We start from the raw sequence: 17,508 nt of genomic DNA, 5'->3' as shown, positions 1-17,508 counted from the left end.
TCCCCGCAGAGAACCTACATCTTCACCTTCCTGCTGAGTGCACGGGTGTTTATCCATCCCCATGAGATCCTAGCAAAAGTGGGACAGATCTGCATCAAGCAGAAACAGCTGGAAGCTGGAGCGGAGGCTGACAAGGTAAGGATGCTGGATGAGGCGCAGAGCAGGTCTGCACCATCCCAGGGGATTAGTCTTCATGGCCACTGGGCCACACAACACTACAGCAAAGATTATCAAATTTTATGATCAGGTGCTGGAATGAATTTATCACTGGCCATTAGCAAGTGAAATATGGTGATTATTCCTCTACTTTAGATGTATTCCTGCAGCTGCCCTTACATTATGTGAAGGTCACATATTGTCCACATGGTGGCCATGTCCAGGCAGACAATGCTCCCAGTACGGGGCCCTCACTCACGCGTGTTTAAGCTAAAACCACAGATTCTGTTTGTATTCTTTTCTCCGATTTTGCTGCATTTTCAAAACGCAGTTGGTAGCTGTAAAACACTGTGTGTTTCCATTTTTCTTCATTTATTTTGTGCTCTTCGGTACAGTGATTATTTGTTTTTTAATATAGCAAATATAGCATGTTGTAGGTTTAACATTTTCCGGTCACTGATCTTTTTTTTTCTCTTGGTAAAAAATGCCTGCATAAATGTCTGCTGCATTTTTGGTAGAAATTTTTTTGGTGTTTTTTCATATTCCAAATCAGGTATTCTGACGGGGCTGTCCAAGCCTTTATTTTGTCTCATCAATGACCCAGCATGATTTAACAAAAAATGTATGCTCTAGTAACTACCCTTCAACATTCCTCTGCTGTATTGGCTCCCAGATGCTTCTGATTGACCTTTTGTGTGAATCATCCTAATATATTCGTCTTAAGAGTTCTACAGTTCTCACCCAGCTTTCTATAGATCCTGAATCGGGGACAGACATACCATTGGTGCAGTCTGTGTAGATGCACAGGGGGCCACTACCACCCCCAAAGCAGGTGGAATTGTGCATTATGACGAACTAATGGACTGAAAATGGTCCATGTATTGCTCTTGCACAGGACCCACTTTTGTCCCCTCCTGCCTTGAATGCAGTATAAATGTGCATTGTTGCCGCCGATACTTCCCCTGCCTGATGTCTCTTTACTTCAGCGTCAGTCTGCTCTGTAATGTTGGCTTTTTATGAAAGAACCAGGATGTGAAGGGTGCAAGAGAGTCATGCACAGTGGAAGCTAATCTGCCAGCTGTTACCTTCACAATGCAGACCATGCAGTAGCCGAACACTGTGCGCGGATGCAGAGGCGAAGCTGCATCGTCATCGCAGACACAGTATGCCCGTGACTCATCGCAGACAGCCACGTCATATTCTCTGAGCAACTGTTCGGCAGCAGCCCACTCTTGTTCACACACTCGTTATTGGCATCGTTCTACGCTGCTCGTAAGGAGCAGTATAATGACATTTCTCCGGGGGTTTCCAGCCTGTAGAAGTGAAAGTTTATTGTGGATTTCCCATACACCCCTGTTATTATTTTGATGCTGTGCTAAGCGTGACATAAAGCTTGTAGGAGGGTTGAGGGGGAGTCCAATGGGAAGTTACATGCTTACGTAGTGTGACAAGTGTTGTTCCACAGGAAGCAACGCACATATTCTTTAGAGCAGCCTACACCACTTCCTCTACTCTGCCCTGTCCGTATTTATAGAGCACACTGACAGCTCGCACATGACTTCTCTTCTCGTCCATATCAGTAGAAATCAATGATCTCATTCATTCTGTAGTCAGCTGGGACTGAGCATCACCATTAATGGCTGGCACAGCTTGCTTCCAATGCCATACAGTACATCCAACTCTCAAAGCTAAGAAAGAGTGGCACACACTGTGGGGTGCATAACGTACAACATCAATTTACATGTTATGCTAAGCCAGTACCCTACCTTCACCCAGCACTTTATATAACCCACAAAGAAATATTTCTACTACTGTTTCCACACTGTATAGCATCCAATCCATGACCCCTACAGTGTCTACAACAGCCAATATGATACCAGAGTGTCCCCCCCCATACAGTGTGATGCCATCACACAGTATTATACACCCATAGTGATTTCCCCACACAGCGGATGATGCCCCCACAGTGCTCCACATACAGTATGTGTCACGAAACAGCTATCGGGTGACCTGGGACTAGGGGCTCCTTCCCTGTCCCCTTAACACTAGGGGTCGCCATAGCTTGCCCTACTCCCCGGGATACATCTGAAGGTGAAGATGCCGGGACCTCCACCCTTGCCTTATCTTTTGAATTAGCCCTCCGTCTGTTCTCTTCCCCCACCCAAGGAAGAGGGAGTGCTACTGTGCACTGTAATACACCAACCCGACAAACAAGGCAACACGAACAAGGGTTAACAGAAAACTCCAGGCATACAAAATATTCTTTCACATATAACAGAGGAATGCATCGGGGCGTGGAGGTAGGGGAATAAACCAAAATAGAGAAGGATAGGGAATTACCACACATACAAACCAAGCAACAGTTTCAGATAACTCTCCATCTCGTATGTACTCTTCTCTCACCGTTAGCCATGCAGCAAATGCTAGCTCTGACAAGGATTACTAAGAGAGCCCAGATTATAAAGGGGAATGGAGTGGCTAACCGAGCACAGCTGTGAGCACAGGGATTTCCAACATGGCTGATTAACCCCCTGTTCTGCCAGAATAAATAAACACATTTAGAATGAAGAAGTGCTTCTTCTCAGTGCCGGAGCAGGAGCAATCAGATGCTGTGGTCTTCTGGCTCCACACTGTCGCGGTAACCTCATGACAGTATGATGCCTCCCTGTGTAGCATATATACTAGTGCAAATGAATGTGTCCACATGAAATGGGCAGAACACGTATGACAAAAACTCATCTGAATGATCCCTAAACCAGTGCGTGTATAGGTATAATGTCCATGTAAATGTGAGTCAGGCCAGATTTGATGTTGGTGGCTCCTTTTTTCCATACACGCAATTAAAAGGGTCAAATGCTTAAGTGGGTTTTCTGCTGTTTTGATTGGTCTGAGTTTGCTAATAAAATAATAACTGCATATCACCCGAGGTGTATTATTTTGGTGGATAAGAGACAGGAGTGGAATACCTATGTAACTGATGTGCTAGCTACTCTTAAAATATATAAATGTGATTTATCTTGATACAGGCGAAACTGAAGTCTTTTGCTGCTAAAATCATCCAGTTGCTGAGGGAATGGACTGAGACGTTTCCTTTCGACTTCCAGGATGAAAGGGCCAGGAAGGAGCTAAAGGAGATTGCACATCGGATCACACAATGTGATGAGGTGAGAAACGTAAGGTGATAAGATGAGGGCTATTTTCGATGTTCTCTCTCTCTCTTGAATCACAGTGACTTTCTCATTTCATTACATGGTTTATTAGAACAATTTCTGAGAGGGTTAATCCACTTGATTGTTTTTAACTGTGATAATCTAAAACTGAAAAGGTGGCATTGGCGGGAGAGCAGTGCTATGCGTTGGAGAAATGAAAGCACGGCACGACTTCCGATGAAGAAAGACAGATAATTTCACGCAATTAGTCTCCATTTCAATTATCATTCACTCTTCCTGCCGCCTGCATGAGCCAAGCAACAAGAAAGGGGCTTTTGTTATCAGTTTTGGAGCTCCCACAGGCAGAGTGCCGTCTCTGGACATCATCATTGTACCATCTGCCCCTTCTAGTGCTCGAGCCGTGAAGCATAATGCACGCCGGCTACTCATGAACAATGCAATCATTTGTATTCACAGGCTCATTTTTGTCGATTCATAAAACAATATGCTTGCTGAGCATTTATATAGTTAGCTATGACCTTGCAATGTAAAACTATATTCATATAGGAAACCTGTGGCTTTCTGATGTTTTGGAACTTCTCGTTTTTGGCTTTCCATACCCTAATGCACACACATACAGTATATACACTGACGATACGTAGTTACATGTTTGAATAGTAAGTTGTCTGAACACTTATTCAGCTGACTGCTGTTCCTTCCAATGCCCCCCACATATTCACATCAAGTGAGCTTGTGTATGAGGGGGGGGAAATAGACCATTGATAGACACCTGACTCTTCCAACCCTAAGATCATCAATTGGGGATTAGATGAAGTCAAAGATGAGATTTTCCTACACATTAAACTAGTCAAATGATCTTCTGTTTGTCCAACTTTGATCTTCATGAGGGCCTTTAGTGATGACAAAAGAAGAGAATAAAATTATAAAATAGCTAGATGTTCACTGGCGACCCCATGATTACTCCTTGGATATCCTGTTTGTCTACATATATATATATATATATACACATATATATACCTGATAATGGAGTTTGTGGCTACAACCCCCAGCCACCATCTCACTCTTATAATACCCGTGTCACCTCAGTTAACTGTTACCTCTGCACCGCCTGTATTACATCTTTGGTTACAACATCTCATTATGATGATAAACTTTATTTCACACTCATCAGACTGTATATTTTTCTAGCCAGTCAGTCCATAGTTTGTATCACTCAACAATTTGTGTTTTGTTCTTCATTTCCTATGTAGGAGAATGGTACAATCAAGAAGAGCATCAGTCAGATGACCCAGAATGTGCTGCTGGCTCTTTCCACACGGGGCCAGTATCAGGAAATTCGCGAAAAGATCCGACAGCCAGTTATGGACAAAGGGACAATTCTCAAAGCCAAGCCCCAGTCTGCACAAAAAGATATCTTGAGCGTGTGCGGAGACCCACTTGTCTTGGCCCAACAGCTGACGACAATCGAACTAGTGAGTATCATTGCTGGATAAGTCAACCTAAAGCTGCGCTATGCGTCTAAACCCTTTGAAGAATAAAAATAGAAATGAAGATTGACATCTTGATACTTACAGCGTTTGTTCTGTAACAGGAACGACTAGGAAACATTTACCCTGAAGATCTAATGCAGATAATCAGTCACATGGACTCTCTGGATAACCATAAGGTATGTTGCTGATAGTTTTCACAGACTGCCTATACTAGTGATAATATCATGTACCAATCACTGCACCCAGTATGGTACCTTCCTCCTAACAATATTCAATATTTTCTATTATTCCTCAGTGCCGAAGTGATGTCGCCAAGACCTATAACCTAGAGGCCTATGACAACTGGTTCAACTGCCTCAGTATGCTGGTGGCTACAGAGATATGCAAAGTGAGTTCTGGAAGGAATGTCAGTTTAATATTTATATTATACAACTTCCTTCTATTCCTTGTGAGTTTTGCTGCCTTCATTTTGGTAAAGTAATCAATACACAATCACAGTATTTTGTAGAATGAAGCAGGCTAGCCTATGTAAGGCATAAACTGGAAATGTAATCGCAAATGAAAATCTTTCCCTCAATAAGTATATGGTAATAGCAAACAACCACATTTAGTGATCAGGACAAGATCTCCAGTTTGCCAGTTTTAGATGTGATTAGCCTGAGCACCCTACTAAGGCCGGGGTCACACTAGAGAGGAATACGGACGAGTGAGAGGCGTTAAAAGCACGCATTCCACACGGACAAATGATTCTCTATGGGGCAGCTCCCAACAGCCGTATAATTCTCGTCCGTATTCTACGGTCCGTGCCAATCGCAGCATGCTGCGATTGTCAGCGTACTACGCCCGTAGTACGCCAATGCAAGTCTATGGGTACGCAAAAAATACGGATTACACACGGACCACCTGTGTGACTTGCGAGAAATACGCAGGTCTTTTGGCAGGTGACAGGAAATGGGCCAATCCATCATCAGGAAGCTTAGACATGCTAATTAGCTCAAAAAGCGCTCCAGACATCCAGGAAGTACGCCTCCTTGGAGTCCTGAAGCGTCATGGCGCCATATTTCCTCAATGTGGAGATGATGATTGTATTAGTGCAGGAGCGGCCGGAAATCTGGGACCAGCGTGATGCCCATTATGCCAACCGGGCAAGAAAGGAGGCGACATGGAGGCGCATATGTCGCCAGATGTTCCACGATTTTGCTGATCGGCCACGTGAGGAGCAGCAGCAACTGAGTAAGTACAACCCAAAACTGTTTAAAATTACCTCACAACACAAAAGGCATTTAGAATCAGGCCCCCCCCCCTTCCTGTGCTTTGGACTGTGTTTGCCTCATGAGGCAGGTAGATTTTTATGTGACCCATGGTTTTACACTGCCATAATTTGACATAATTTGGCCCAGGCCACAAGCTGCTCATCCTCCTAGCCAACCAAGTTATTAAGTGTAGTTACTTGATACCTGAACTATTGTGACCCTGTGTATCTGGCCTGGATGCCCCAATTAGATATGCCACCCTGGATAGAAAGCACACCCTAGAAGGCCACATGCCTAGGCTACTGGTAGCAAATTTGACATAACAAATATGTAAAATTGATAATATTTCCTGTCACATTGCAGTGGAAGATGTGATGAGACGCTGACGCAGCATCCGCGACCAATACAGGTGGGAACGTCAGCAGCGGTCCAGGAGTGGTGATGCGCGCCACATAAAGAGGAAATATATCTATTATTACCGCCTCTCCTTCCTCGCTCCAATTCTGGATCTGAGACCGTAAGTAAATACCTCACACCACATTACACAGATACTTTACAGGGCCAAAAAAAATATTTATTTTTGGCTCTGTTCTATTTCATAACAGAACTCAGTCCAACCTTACGGAGAGAGAAACTGGCTCAGAGACCGAGCCCATCATAGATCCTGGGTCTGTAGGGGAAGAGGTGGCTGGCCCATCTTCTCCCCCTCCAAGAAGCATGGGGTGAAGATTTCTCTCAGGAAAACCCAGTGCCTGCACCATATACCCCACTACCAGGACCACATCCACAAGCAGGACCGTCTGCTGCTGCACCATCAGCCATACAGGAGGAGCAGGGCAACATCAGCAGCAGCCCAAATGCCCAGATCCGGAGCTCCCCACAGCCTGCTGGACCATCCCGGCAAGGAAGAAGAAGGCGCCAGATCCCTGCCCAAGATACCCGTACCAATGTTGACACGGGGTACTGAACTATCTGGCTAGAGTCAATAATGATGATGGCGAGAAGGCATACTCATGCAACCTGGCCCTTTATCTTCGTGTCCTTTCCCGTGAGGTGAGGCTACGTATTCGAGGATGTTTTTTAGATCCTGCTTGATGCAAGCATACACCCCAATACCCCATATGAGTTATTTGAATATCTGGAGAGGTGGCAGCTTTCCCTCAGGAATCTGATGCGCCTTAGATACCCCACACACGCTTGCTCAAGCAGGCTCGGAGGATCCTCAAATACGTGGGCCTACACCTCACCCCCTTCCTCCCCCTACCCAACCTTTGCTACATCAGCCACAAATGTCTGGCTCTAGCCAACCTCACCAATATGGCCACTTGTTTCCACCCAGTGTTGGTGGTTGGTCCCAACCTGGTTGGGGACGACATGGCTATTTTGGTGGGTATGAGACACGGGCCTACCAGCTCCAACAAGAGGCCCCTCTCCAGTATCACTCTGGCCAGTACCAACCACAATCCCAGGAGGCAGTACACTACCCACATCATGGGCAACAGTATGCCCCCACACAGGGCGATGGCCAAGTTGCACAAAGTAGCCAGCAGCAAACACAGGCTGGTCCTCCGCCTTCTCCTCCCCCACCTACCAAAATTTATAATGTTGTCATTTTGGTATTGGCTAATGTTTTTGTGGTTGTTTTGTTTGTCATAAAATGTTATTTGTTCACAATTTTCACTTCTGCACAAAGGCCAATTTGGCCCATGGCCACATTGATCATATGGCAATAATATGTTTTTCTAAAAAAAACAAGGCAAAAGTAAACATTTGTCTACTACATTTTACATCTCTGTCTCAATTCTAAAAAAAAAAGGTGTCATCATACTAACATACGCTTACCAATGCAATTAAACAGTCATAGAATCATAAGGGGTTTAAATATATATATATTTAGACACACATAAACCAAAAAATTATAACATAGACACAGCATGCTCTTGCCAAGAAGTTTCACCCTCAGGTGACATAAAGTAATTTGTGAAAATATCATGCACTTTGAGCCCAGAAAGCGGTCTACGTTGAGGGTTGATAGGTGGTCTCGCCCTACGCATATTGTCCGACCCACGCACAACACCAGCAGAGGAGGAACAATCATGTATCCTGGTGAAGTTATGAAGAACCACACAGGCTTTAACAACTTCATTAACATTTTGTTCACTCAGCTGAATGGCAGACTGTAGGACCCGCCATTTGGCACAAAGAATGCCAAAGGAACACTCCACCAGTCGCTGAGCATGTGATAGGCGCAAGTTAAAAATTCTGCGCCGGTTGTCCAGGTTGCGCCGGGGATATGGCCTCATGACATTGCGCGTTAATTGAAACACCTTGTCTGCCACAAGGACATAAGGGACTGATTCTTGAGTGGAGCCTGGTAGCTGGCGTGGTGGTGGTAGATCCAACAGGTTGGTGCGTAGCCGCCGACCCATAATGGAAGTATTGAAGACTCTAGAGTCTCCCGTCCTTCCATAGGCCCCAATGTCAACAATTATAAACTTGTATTGAGGGTCGGCCAGAGCCAACAATACAACAGAAAAGTACTGTTTATAATTGAAGAATTGGGAGCCAGAGTTCGGCGGCTTACGCACCCGGATATGTTTGCCATCAAGGGCCCCAATACAATTAGGAAACTGACATTCCTCCTCAAAGTCCCTTGATATCCTCAACCAGTCTTCCATCCTCGGCTCGGGCATGACGAGTTGATGTAGTCTTGACCATATTTCACTAAATGTCGACCTGACTATGCCAGAAGTGGTAGATCTTCCAATGAGAAACTCATGGTGGAGGGCGGCATAAGACAGGCCAGTGGACAGGAAGCTGAAGAACAACAGAAATGGAACATTTTAGAATGCACAAATTAACAAAAGACCAGGTACATACATACCAAACTTGTTAGTGATTCAGATCTACTAACACACACATATTTGGTCGCACAATGACTAAGTGATATTCAGTACATATTACACATAACATTCTGGTCTGTAAGTTTAAACATATATGGAATAAGATGAGGGCATTAAACTTAGTACAAAAAGCAAAAAATACATACTTTGGGCAACACATCTTGAACATAGAGAATGTGGTTGTGTAGTACATACCGTAATGTGAGTAGAAGTCGCTCCTCTGCAGATATAGCTTTGCGCATCCTTGTGTCCTGAAAGATTATCCCAGGGCGCACTGTCTCCAAGAGTAGATCAAATGTTGCAAGGCTCATGCGACAGTATTTGTAAAATTTTTCCGGATGCTCCCGCAGAGAAGAATAGAGGTGGTGAAAATGACTTCTTGTGAGTCGTTGCCTCAAAAGTGGATGGACCCACATGCGTCTCCTCCTCCGCGGATCCACTATCACTGGGTATGGTTGACCAAAGCGGCGTGACAAAAGCCAGTTGAAGAGAACCTGCTCAGTTGTGTTGAAAGTCAGACTGTTTGCCATGTTGCACATACAACACCAACAGACCTAGTCAAGGCAAGGTCACAAATGAACAGAATGGAGGCAGCCACCTGTTCCTGAGCCAATAAATAGGGTGCAGGCTAATGATTTAAATAGTTTGCAGGCCTCAAAACCGTTAAATGTCCATTTTGCAAGCCTGCGAGAAAATCTCACCATACGGATGCCATACGGGTTACATACGGATGCTGACATGCGCAAAATACGCGACCACACCTTGCTTACGGATGACATACGGAGCACTATTTAGGGGTCATTCATCCGTATTACGCATGTAAAATACGGACCGTATTTTGTGTCGGTTAGTGTGACCCTGGCCTAAAGGTGGCCCTCCAAAATCTTGTTCTCAGGGGCATAAGTCATTGCCAGAGGTGTCCAGTAACAGCTTATTTTTCTCTCCCCATTGAGAGCATATGGACAAATGGCACCAAACTCATGATATTGAGGCATTGAGATGTGTGATGTTGTAACAAGGTGGCACAGGGTGGTAGTCGTGGGTGAGTCTACTATGCCACAGTCAGTGAGCACCCTGGCACCTTGTACATAGAAAGGCAGGTGAAGTCCCAGTCCTGCGGTACAGTCAGTTACCTTCAGCACACAGTCACTTTGGTTGCAGGGGATGATGTCTCAGGAAACACCACAAGCCAAAGTTCTGTTCCAACAGCAAAACGTTACTGAACACGGTGCAAACAAGACAATTTTTCCTGCTCTGTCCCTACGACTTCAGATGGCTGCACAACATCAGCTCCTGTCCTGGTCCCGAACCCTGTATTTCTCCTGGGGTCGATCCCGCTGAGCCAGTGTACGTCCACGCTGCCCGTCCAGCTAGGGCAGCTTTTATTCCCCCAACCGGGGAATCCTCTGTCCTTGCAATGGGGCAAGCTTGCTCGGGCTCTGCTGTAAGTCCTTTTCCTAAGCAGGAAGTCCTTTTCCTAAGTTTAGAGGCTTTGCACCGACCCCCTTTTAAGAGAAGATATAGAGTACATTACACATTGCAAGAACATTAGAAAATGTCAGGAAGCCGCACTCAACACCGATGCTCGCTATTCAGGAAGGCAATTGAGTGTCCCCACCATGTGAGAGTGAATGGCAATTAAATCCACCAAGGGTGTCATGTTCCAAAAGTGGGCTCGAGAATAATATGATGACTTACTTTTACATAGGGCAACAAATTTTCACATAAGTGGAGTCCTACAAGGAATATTTCACCACTTCTACATTTATATTACTGCACGAAAAAAGATTCTGCTATTTTGACCTTTAGCTCAAGCTACAAGTTTCCTGTTTCATGCTGTTACTACAGGTCCTCAGGTCTTGTGGTGTGACAAAGACCTGCGCACTTTAACTTCCTTTTCAATTATACATGCCATTTTCTTAGAAAAACTAGGAGCCAGACACAAGTTTTTTTTTTTTTTTTTTTAAACTTAACCAATGTTTTGTGCTTCTGTATGTTGCTTATGTTCTGTACATATCAGCCAAAGCCTATTGTGAATCTTGCATGCTACCATAAAAACCACATATATGGGTTAATAGAAGGATACAACTGATGTAACACAAAATGAGTAGCAATGACACATTGGGAGCAGATCCTGTAAATGATCATCCGGCTCCTAGATGTTCTGTTTGTGCCTCGAACACTGTCTCTTCATTCTTTCTTTTAGCATCTTACTTGTGACTTTGACCTCTCTCTCCAATGAGCGATTGGTCAGGACCATATTATTTCTACTTGATACCTCCAGATTTATTGTTAGTAAGTCATTTGGGTAAGGATGAAGTCACGTTCTTCTTGTTTTCCACCCAACTCCCAGGATTACTTTTCTTTATAGTACTGATGACTGAAAGTGTGAAATAATAGGATCGTAATTTCTAAATTTTGAGATGACTATTTTTATTGTTAAGCCTTCCATACAGTATTCATTTTGGTGACTAAGTTGAAAGCCACGTTTCCTGCTGTTTGCGCAGGTGTGAAGCTATGCGGTCTAGATTGTTCCGAAACTGCCTCTGACACCACTATACCAGTGACAGCACCAGATAGGCAGGGGATCTGGCGTCAGATTTTGCATAGGGGCCCTATAACTTCAAGTTACTCCCCTCACCTCCGTCATCAAACCTGACTCCATACTCTGTTACATGCATCTGAAGGCACAGAAGGTTGAATTGTAGTTAGGTTATTAATAGATTTATAACCCAATATAGATTATACAACTTTATTTAAAAATAGTATATATTTAGCATATTCATATTTTCACTAAAAATCATTGATATATTGTATCTCTCACAGGTTGTAAAAAAGAAGCAGAGAACAAGAGTGATGGAGTTCTTCATAGACGTTGCCCGGGAGTGTTTCAATATCGGCAATTTCAACTCTATGATGGCCATAATTTGTAAGTTTGTATTATAAGATGTTTTTAAGATTGGCAATGCCCATACAGTTACTGTAGGGGCTCATCCAGACACAGGCCCAATTCTCATATTGCATAGCCACTTACTGCTAGAATACAGTGTCATGATAGTCACTCTATGTTTCTTTCTTACAAGTGGAACAAATAAGACAAAGTGCCAGGTCTTCCTATACCATTTATAATAACTGGATTACAAGTCTAAGGCCTCAATTCATTAAGACCACAGATGTTCACACTGGTCGTGATGAAAGGCGTGTTGGAGTCAGACACTCCTGATTCATTAACAGGTGTGCCCTTCTGTGTGTGTCAAGGACTGGAGTAAGGTTTCTGGCATAAGAATGGATTATGACAATCTGTGGAATCACAGACACCTCGCGCACCCATCCAGCTCCACCTCCACCCATTTCGCCTTCATTTTGGCAGAGCCAGGCAAAACTTAGCCTGATTGATCAAAGGTTTTACATCAAAACCCTAGGGTGAAAATGCCAAAAGTCACTAAATGTTTGTGCAAAAAGTTTTGCAACTTTTCAAAGCTTTTTCCTCCAGTATTGTAGCTTAAAAGCTTTGATCATTCGGTGCCTACGTATTTAGTTCATTAGATACTCTATTGTCCAAAGTGGACATTACTCTGTGGCTGACTGATTATTACTGGTCTTAGCCGACAACGGAGAGGACTCTGTCACTGTGCAGATCACATAGTGCCCAGCTCGCAGGGAGGGACACAGCAGGGACGAGCACAGCCCTTGAAATGGGCGCTACTGATGACTCTTCGCTTCAGGGAGCGGGCAGTGGGCTGTGACAGTGACGGTATCCTTTGCCCCCTGCTCTGATGACTCTTCGTTTCAGGGAGCGGGCAGTGGGCTGTGACAGTGACGGTATCCTTTGCCCCTGCTCTCATGACGCTTCATTTCAGGGAGCGAGCAGGGGCTGTGATAGTGACGGCATCCTCTGCCCCTGCTCTCATGACACTTTGTTTCAGGGAGTGGGTAGGGGCTGTGACAGTGACGGCATCCTATGCCCCCTGCTCTCATGACGCTTCGTTTCAGGCAGCGTGCTGTGATAGTGACGGCAGCCTCTGCCCCCTGCTCTCATGACGCTTTGTTTCAGGCAGCGTGCTGTGATAGTGACGGCAGCCTCTGCCCCCTGCTCTCATGACGCTTTGTTTCAGGCAGCGTGCTGTGATAGTGACGGCAGCCTCTGCCCCCTGCTCTCATGACGTTTTGTTTCAGGCAGCGGGCTGTGATAGTGACGGCAGCCTCTGCCCCCTGCTCTCATGACGCTTTGTTTGATTATCCCAGCACGCACTGGTATACTCAACGAAGCGTCATCACATAGGAAAAAAAATAGCATAGCGGTTAGGTGGTGTAGGTAGAGAAGGATAGGGATTGATAATACGAGTATATTAGAAAGTAGCTTAGATTACGGCTCTATATAGATAGGGAGTTACAATGAAATTTATCTGGACTTCAGACCTCCTCTTTAATTGTTTATTCACAGGTAATTGCATTTCTGATTGTATTATGTTTTAATAATGTAAATGAATTGTGTGATGTTTTGCAGCCGGGATGAACCTCAGTCCTGTGGCAAGGCTCAAGAAAACATGGTCAAAAGTCAAAACAGCCAAGTTTGATGTGTTGGAGGTTAGTAAAAGAATTATTTTATATTAAGTATATTATATTACAGTTTTAATCCAGGAAGCAAATGTTTAGTTCATCTGGTAGATTACTTGGCAATGGGGACCTGGTTACAATGTATCCTCAAAGTTTACAGCCAATCAGAAATGATATTGTTTCCCTGTAAACCTGTTCCACCATCAGTTTAAAGAATCTGGACTGCTTCTGGGGACTTTTTTGCATTGTTGGCTAAAAAGAAAAAAAAACCGCTAAAAAGAAAAAAAACTAAATAAAAGTGCTCTAAGCTCCCTTACAGATTCTCAGTTGCTCATTCTGTCGCCCATGCCAGTGATACATACAGACTATAGTTGGTCCATCCAATTGCAGAAAATTGTTTTAGAAACGAATGTAAGGGCAGAAGGAAGTAGCTAGCTGCTTCTCACTTTAGGGTTCAATAGTAATTAGTATAACTGGCTTTTGCAGACATAAGTGCATTTAAAAAAAATAGTAAGGCTATGTGCACACAATGCGTTTTTGATGCATTTTCGCAGCGTTTTTTTACGCTCGTAAATAGTGCAAAAACGCAATGGAATACTTATGCAAGGTGATTCAATGAGAATCCTGAAGTGATGTGCACATGATCAGCAAATTTCCATCCGTATTTGCTGCATTTTATTTTCTGTAGCATGTCAATTCTTTTTGCGTTTCTGCAGCGTTTTTGACTCATGGACTTCAATTGAGTCAGTCAAATCTGCAGCAAAAGGCGCAGGTGTAAAAAGCTTTGCGTATTTGCTGCAGATTTGCTGCCTAAAACGCTGCAAATTGTCAAAGGAAATGATGTCAGAAGGAGGAAGAGTGTGTGAGCGGAGAATATGTGCGTCTGTCTGTGTACCCATGCGACAAACAGCCCCTAGTGATTGTATTTAGGAGTCGTCTGATGGGACTACTTCTACCATCCGGCTGCGTGTTTTGTCACCTATAACAGAGACAGCATGAGCCGATGGTGGGAGAATAGTCTCATCATCCGGCGCCTGTGTTCAATTGTAAGAAAAAAATCAAAACATTTACCTAATTACATACATATTCACATACAAAATACGTACTCGCCAAACGCCTAATCCCCGAGTCTCCTGCAAACAAACAAAAATTATAAATCAACATCTACTCACCTTTCCGCCATAGTCCATTTAATGCCGAGTGTCCCATGTCAATCTCACCCAGCCTCCAGCGATACACTGACAGGAGGTAATCGCTTTCGCAGTGTATCACTGAACTACCGTGAGAGATCACCAGAGTTCATCAGCTGATCAGCTGTGGTGCTCTCACTTACGGCACCGCTTTGTGAGAAAGATCTCACACAGAGGTAGAAGTGAGAGCACTGGAGCTGATAAACTCCAATGAACTCTCATGGCAACTCAGTGATACACTACAGGAGCGATTACCTCCTGTCAGTGCATCGTCGGAGGCCGGGTAGAGTAGTCATATCTGCCTATGTGACTATTTTACATGTGAAATCTCCGTGGGACACTCTGTATTAAGTGGATTACGTTAAAACAGGAAAGTATTATATGTTGGTTTATTATTTTTTGCTTGTTTGCAGGAGACGAGGACGTTGGGGATTATGCCTTCAATAAGTATGGTAAATTTAGATTCAATGAAGGAGTGTGTGTGTGATTATTCCAAATAAAGGACTTTATTATGGGTATCTGTGTTTTTATACAATATTACTATGGAAATAGTAATGGATAAGTGTCTTATAGACCCGTCTCCATTACTAAACTGTGGACTTGATGTCACCTGACAATACAAAGGTGACATGAAACCCACAAATATGAACCCCACCACTAAAGGGAAAGTGGGAAGAGCGAGGTTAAGTGCCAGAATTGGCTCATCTATAAGATGCGCCATTTCTAGGGCGGCTGAGAGCTGATGTTTTTAGCCTGGAGGGGTGCCAATATCCATGGCCCCTTCCCAGGCTCTTAATATCAGTCCGCAGCTGTCTGCCTAGCCTTTGCTGCTTTGATTTTATTGTGGGACCCTATGTCAATTTTTTTCTGGTGTTCCCCTGTAAACTAGCCAGTAAAATCTAAGCAAACAGCTGTGAGCTGATACTAATAGCTTGAGAACCTTTATTGCTATTGGCTCCTTCCCAGAATATTATCATCAGCCGTCGGCTTTCCCTCTGCTGGTTATGAAAATTATGCAGGAGCCCATGCAACATTTTCAAAAAATTTGTTAATGCTCCTACATAGGCTGGTGAGTGTGTGTGTCCGTCCTTTATTTAACTCTTTATGTACCATCTTATTTATGAGGGCGTTTGGTTGACACCTGATTTTATATATATATATATATATATATATATATATATATATATTCACATATATTTGTGTGTGTGTAAACATTATTGTCTTCAATTCCAAAATGGAGAATGAAAAAGAAGAGGTTGAACAAGGAAATGACATCAATTCTTTTTTTCCTTTTTTTTAATAATATATCTTTATTTAGCTCTATGGATTTACTGAAACGCATGCAAAAATGCATAAAAAAGCACATATTTTCTGCTATGTTTTTCTGCTAAGAGATGCAGAAACCTTGCAAATATGCAACGTGCGCACATAGCCTAATACATGGAATTGTAACAGACCTGTTGTCGGCACAAAGCTCTCTAGGATTGTTATTCCCATTCATTTATAATTCTGAGCCAGGATCAGACATGTATCCACAGAGTAAGGTGAATGAAGTGTGAGAGTATATTCAAGCGAGATATTCTTTCCTCCTCCATTGTGTACAGCTGTAAAAATGTGACCTCTGACCGTTCTTCATCATCATCATCGGCCCTAAGAGACCGTGATGATGAAGATGATTAGCTTTCACTTATTCTTGATGGCTGTGGACTGATTTTTAAAACTGAGTTAATACTGCCCTCTACAGTCAGCACAGAAATTCACTGACTGGTGCTGGAAAAACATAGGGGAATGTTCACACAGTGGTTTTTTTCCCATCTTTTTCTTCCAAATGAAAAATGATTGGTAGGAATAATGATGTATACACTGCGTGCTTTTGTAAAGGTACTGTCACACTTAGCGATGTGCCAGCGATCCCGACCAGCGATATGACGCGGTCAGGATCGCTGGTACATCGCTAAGTGGTCGCTAGTGAGCTGCCACACAGGCAGATCTCACCAGCGACATCGCTGGGAACGGGGGTCGCTACTTACCTGTCACACTAGGCGATCCTGACGTCCTCCCGCCCGCGTCCACGCTCGTCTCTTCACAGGAAGCGCCGCAGGAAGCTGACGACGAGAAGTGGTCCAGGCCGTTCTCGCGCGATCAGCGATAACCAGCGGGGGAGCGGTCGGAGGTAAGTATCAGACACAGCGATGTCGCTAGCAATATCGCTGCTACGTCACAAGTTATAGCGATATTGCTAGCGATATCGCTTAGTGTGACAGTACCTTATGTGTTTTTCAATTGAAGGGGTAAAAATGCAGAAAGAACTCGCATTCTGTGATTAAAAAAAAAAAGAGAACAACTTAGAAATGCAAGGAAAACAAATGTACCATGTGAATGAGACTTTAGGAATGTCATTTATTTTTCTAAAATTTAGCTTTACTAACGTGTTTTTGCATGTAACTTGCAGCATCATATGGATCCATCCAGCAATTTCTGCAATTACCGCACTGCACTTCAAGGAGCAACACAAAGGTCCCAGAGCGCCAATAGCAGCCGGGAGAAGATCGTCATCCCAGTGTTCAACCTGTTTATCAAAGACATCTTCTTCCTCCACAAGATCCACTCCAACCGTTTACCAAATGGACACATTAACTTTAAGGTAAGCCCAGGGGCTACTGGCCAGACATACGCCAACGGGGAGCAGAAGCTTTGCTCCAGGATTTCTAGCGCCGCTATAGTGCAATTGGCACGGGCTCACGCTACTAGATGTTACATAGTAGTTATCGTAAAAACGTAACATTGTT

The 17,508-nt window shown here is 43.9% G+C and overlaps 1 protein-coding gene across 5 annotated transcripts in view; it reads left to right on the top strand.

The window, feature by feature from the left end:
* Positions 1-17,508, top strand: part of RASGEF1A (RasGEF domain family member 1A) — a 651,261-nt gene that overhangs the window by 626,477 nt on the left and 7,276 nt on the right. For all 5 annotated transcript variants that reach the window (XM_073574785.1, XM_073574784.1, XM_073574786.1 and 2 more), the window contains 8 exons: positions 10-135; positions 3,183-3,320; positions 4,577-4,798; positions 4,918-4,992; positions 5,112-5,204; positions 11,799-11,901; positions 13,480-13,559; positions 17,172-17,363. In XM_073574785.1, coding sequence (XP_073430886.1) covers positions 10-135; positions 3,183-3,320; positions 4,577-4,798; positions 4,918-4,992; positions 5,112-5,204; positions 11,799-11,901; positions 13,480-13,559; positions 17,172-17,363 — 1,029 coding nt within the window. The remainder of the gene's footprint in view (positions 1-9; positions 136-3,182; positions 3,321-4,576; positions 4,799-4,917; positions 4,993-5,111; positions 5,205-11,798; positions 11,902-13,479; positions 13,560-17,171; positions 17,364-17,508) is intronic.

Source organism: Dendrobates tinctorius, unplaced genomic scaffold, assembly GCF_039654945.1.
Source record: "Dendrobates tinctorius isolate UK_male_01 unplaced genomic scaffold, ASM3965494v1 ptg000040l, whole genome shotgun sequence".
Classification (NCBI taxonomy): Eukaryota; Metazoa; Chordata; class Amphibia; order Anura; family Dendrobatidae; genus Dendrobates; species Dendrobates tinctorius.
This window is presented reverse-complemented; position numbering and strand designations above follow the sequence as displayed.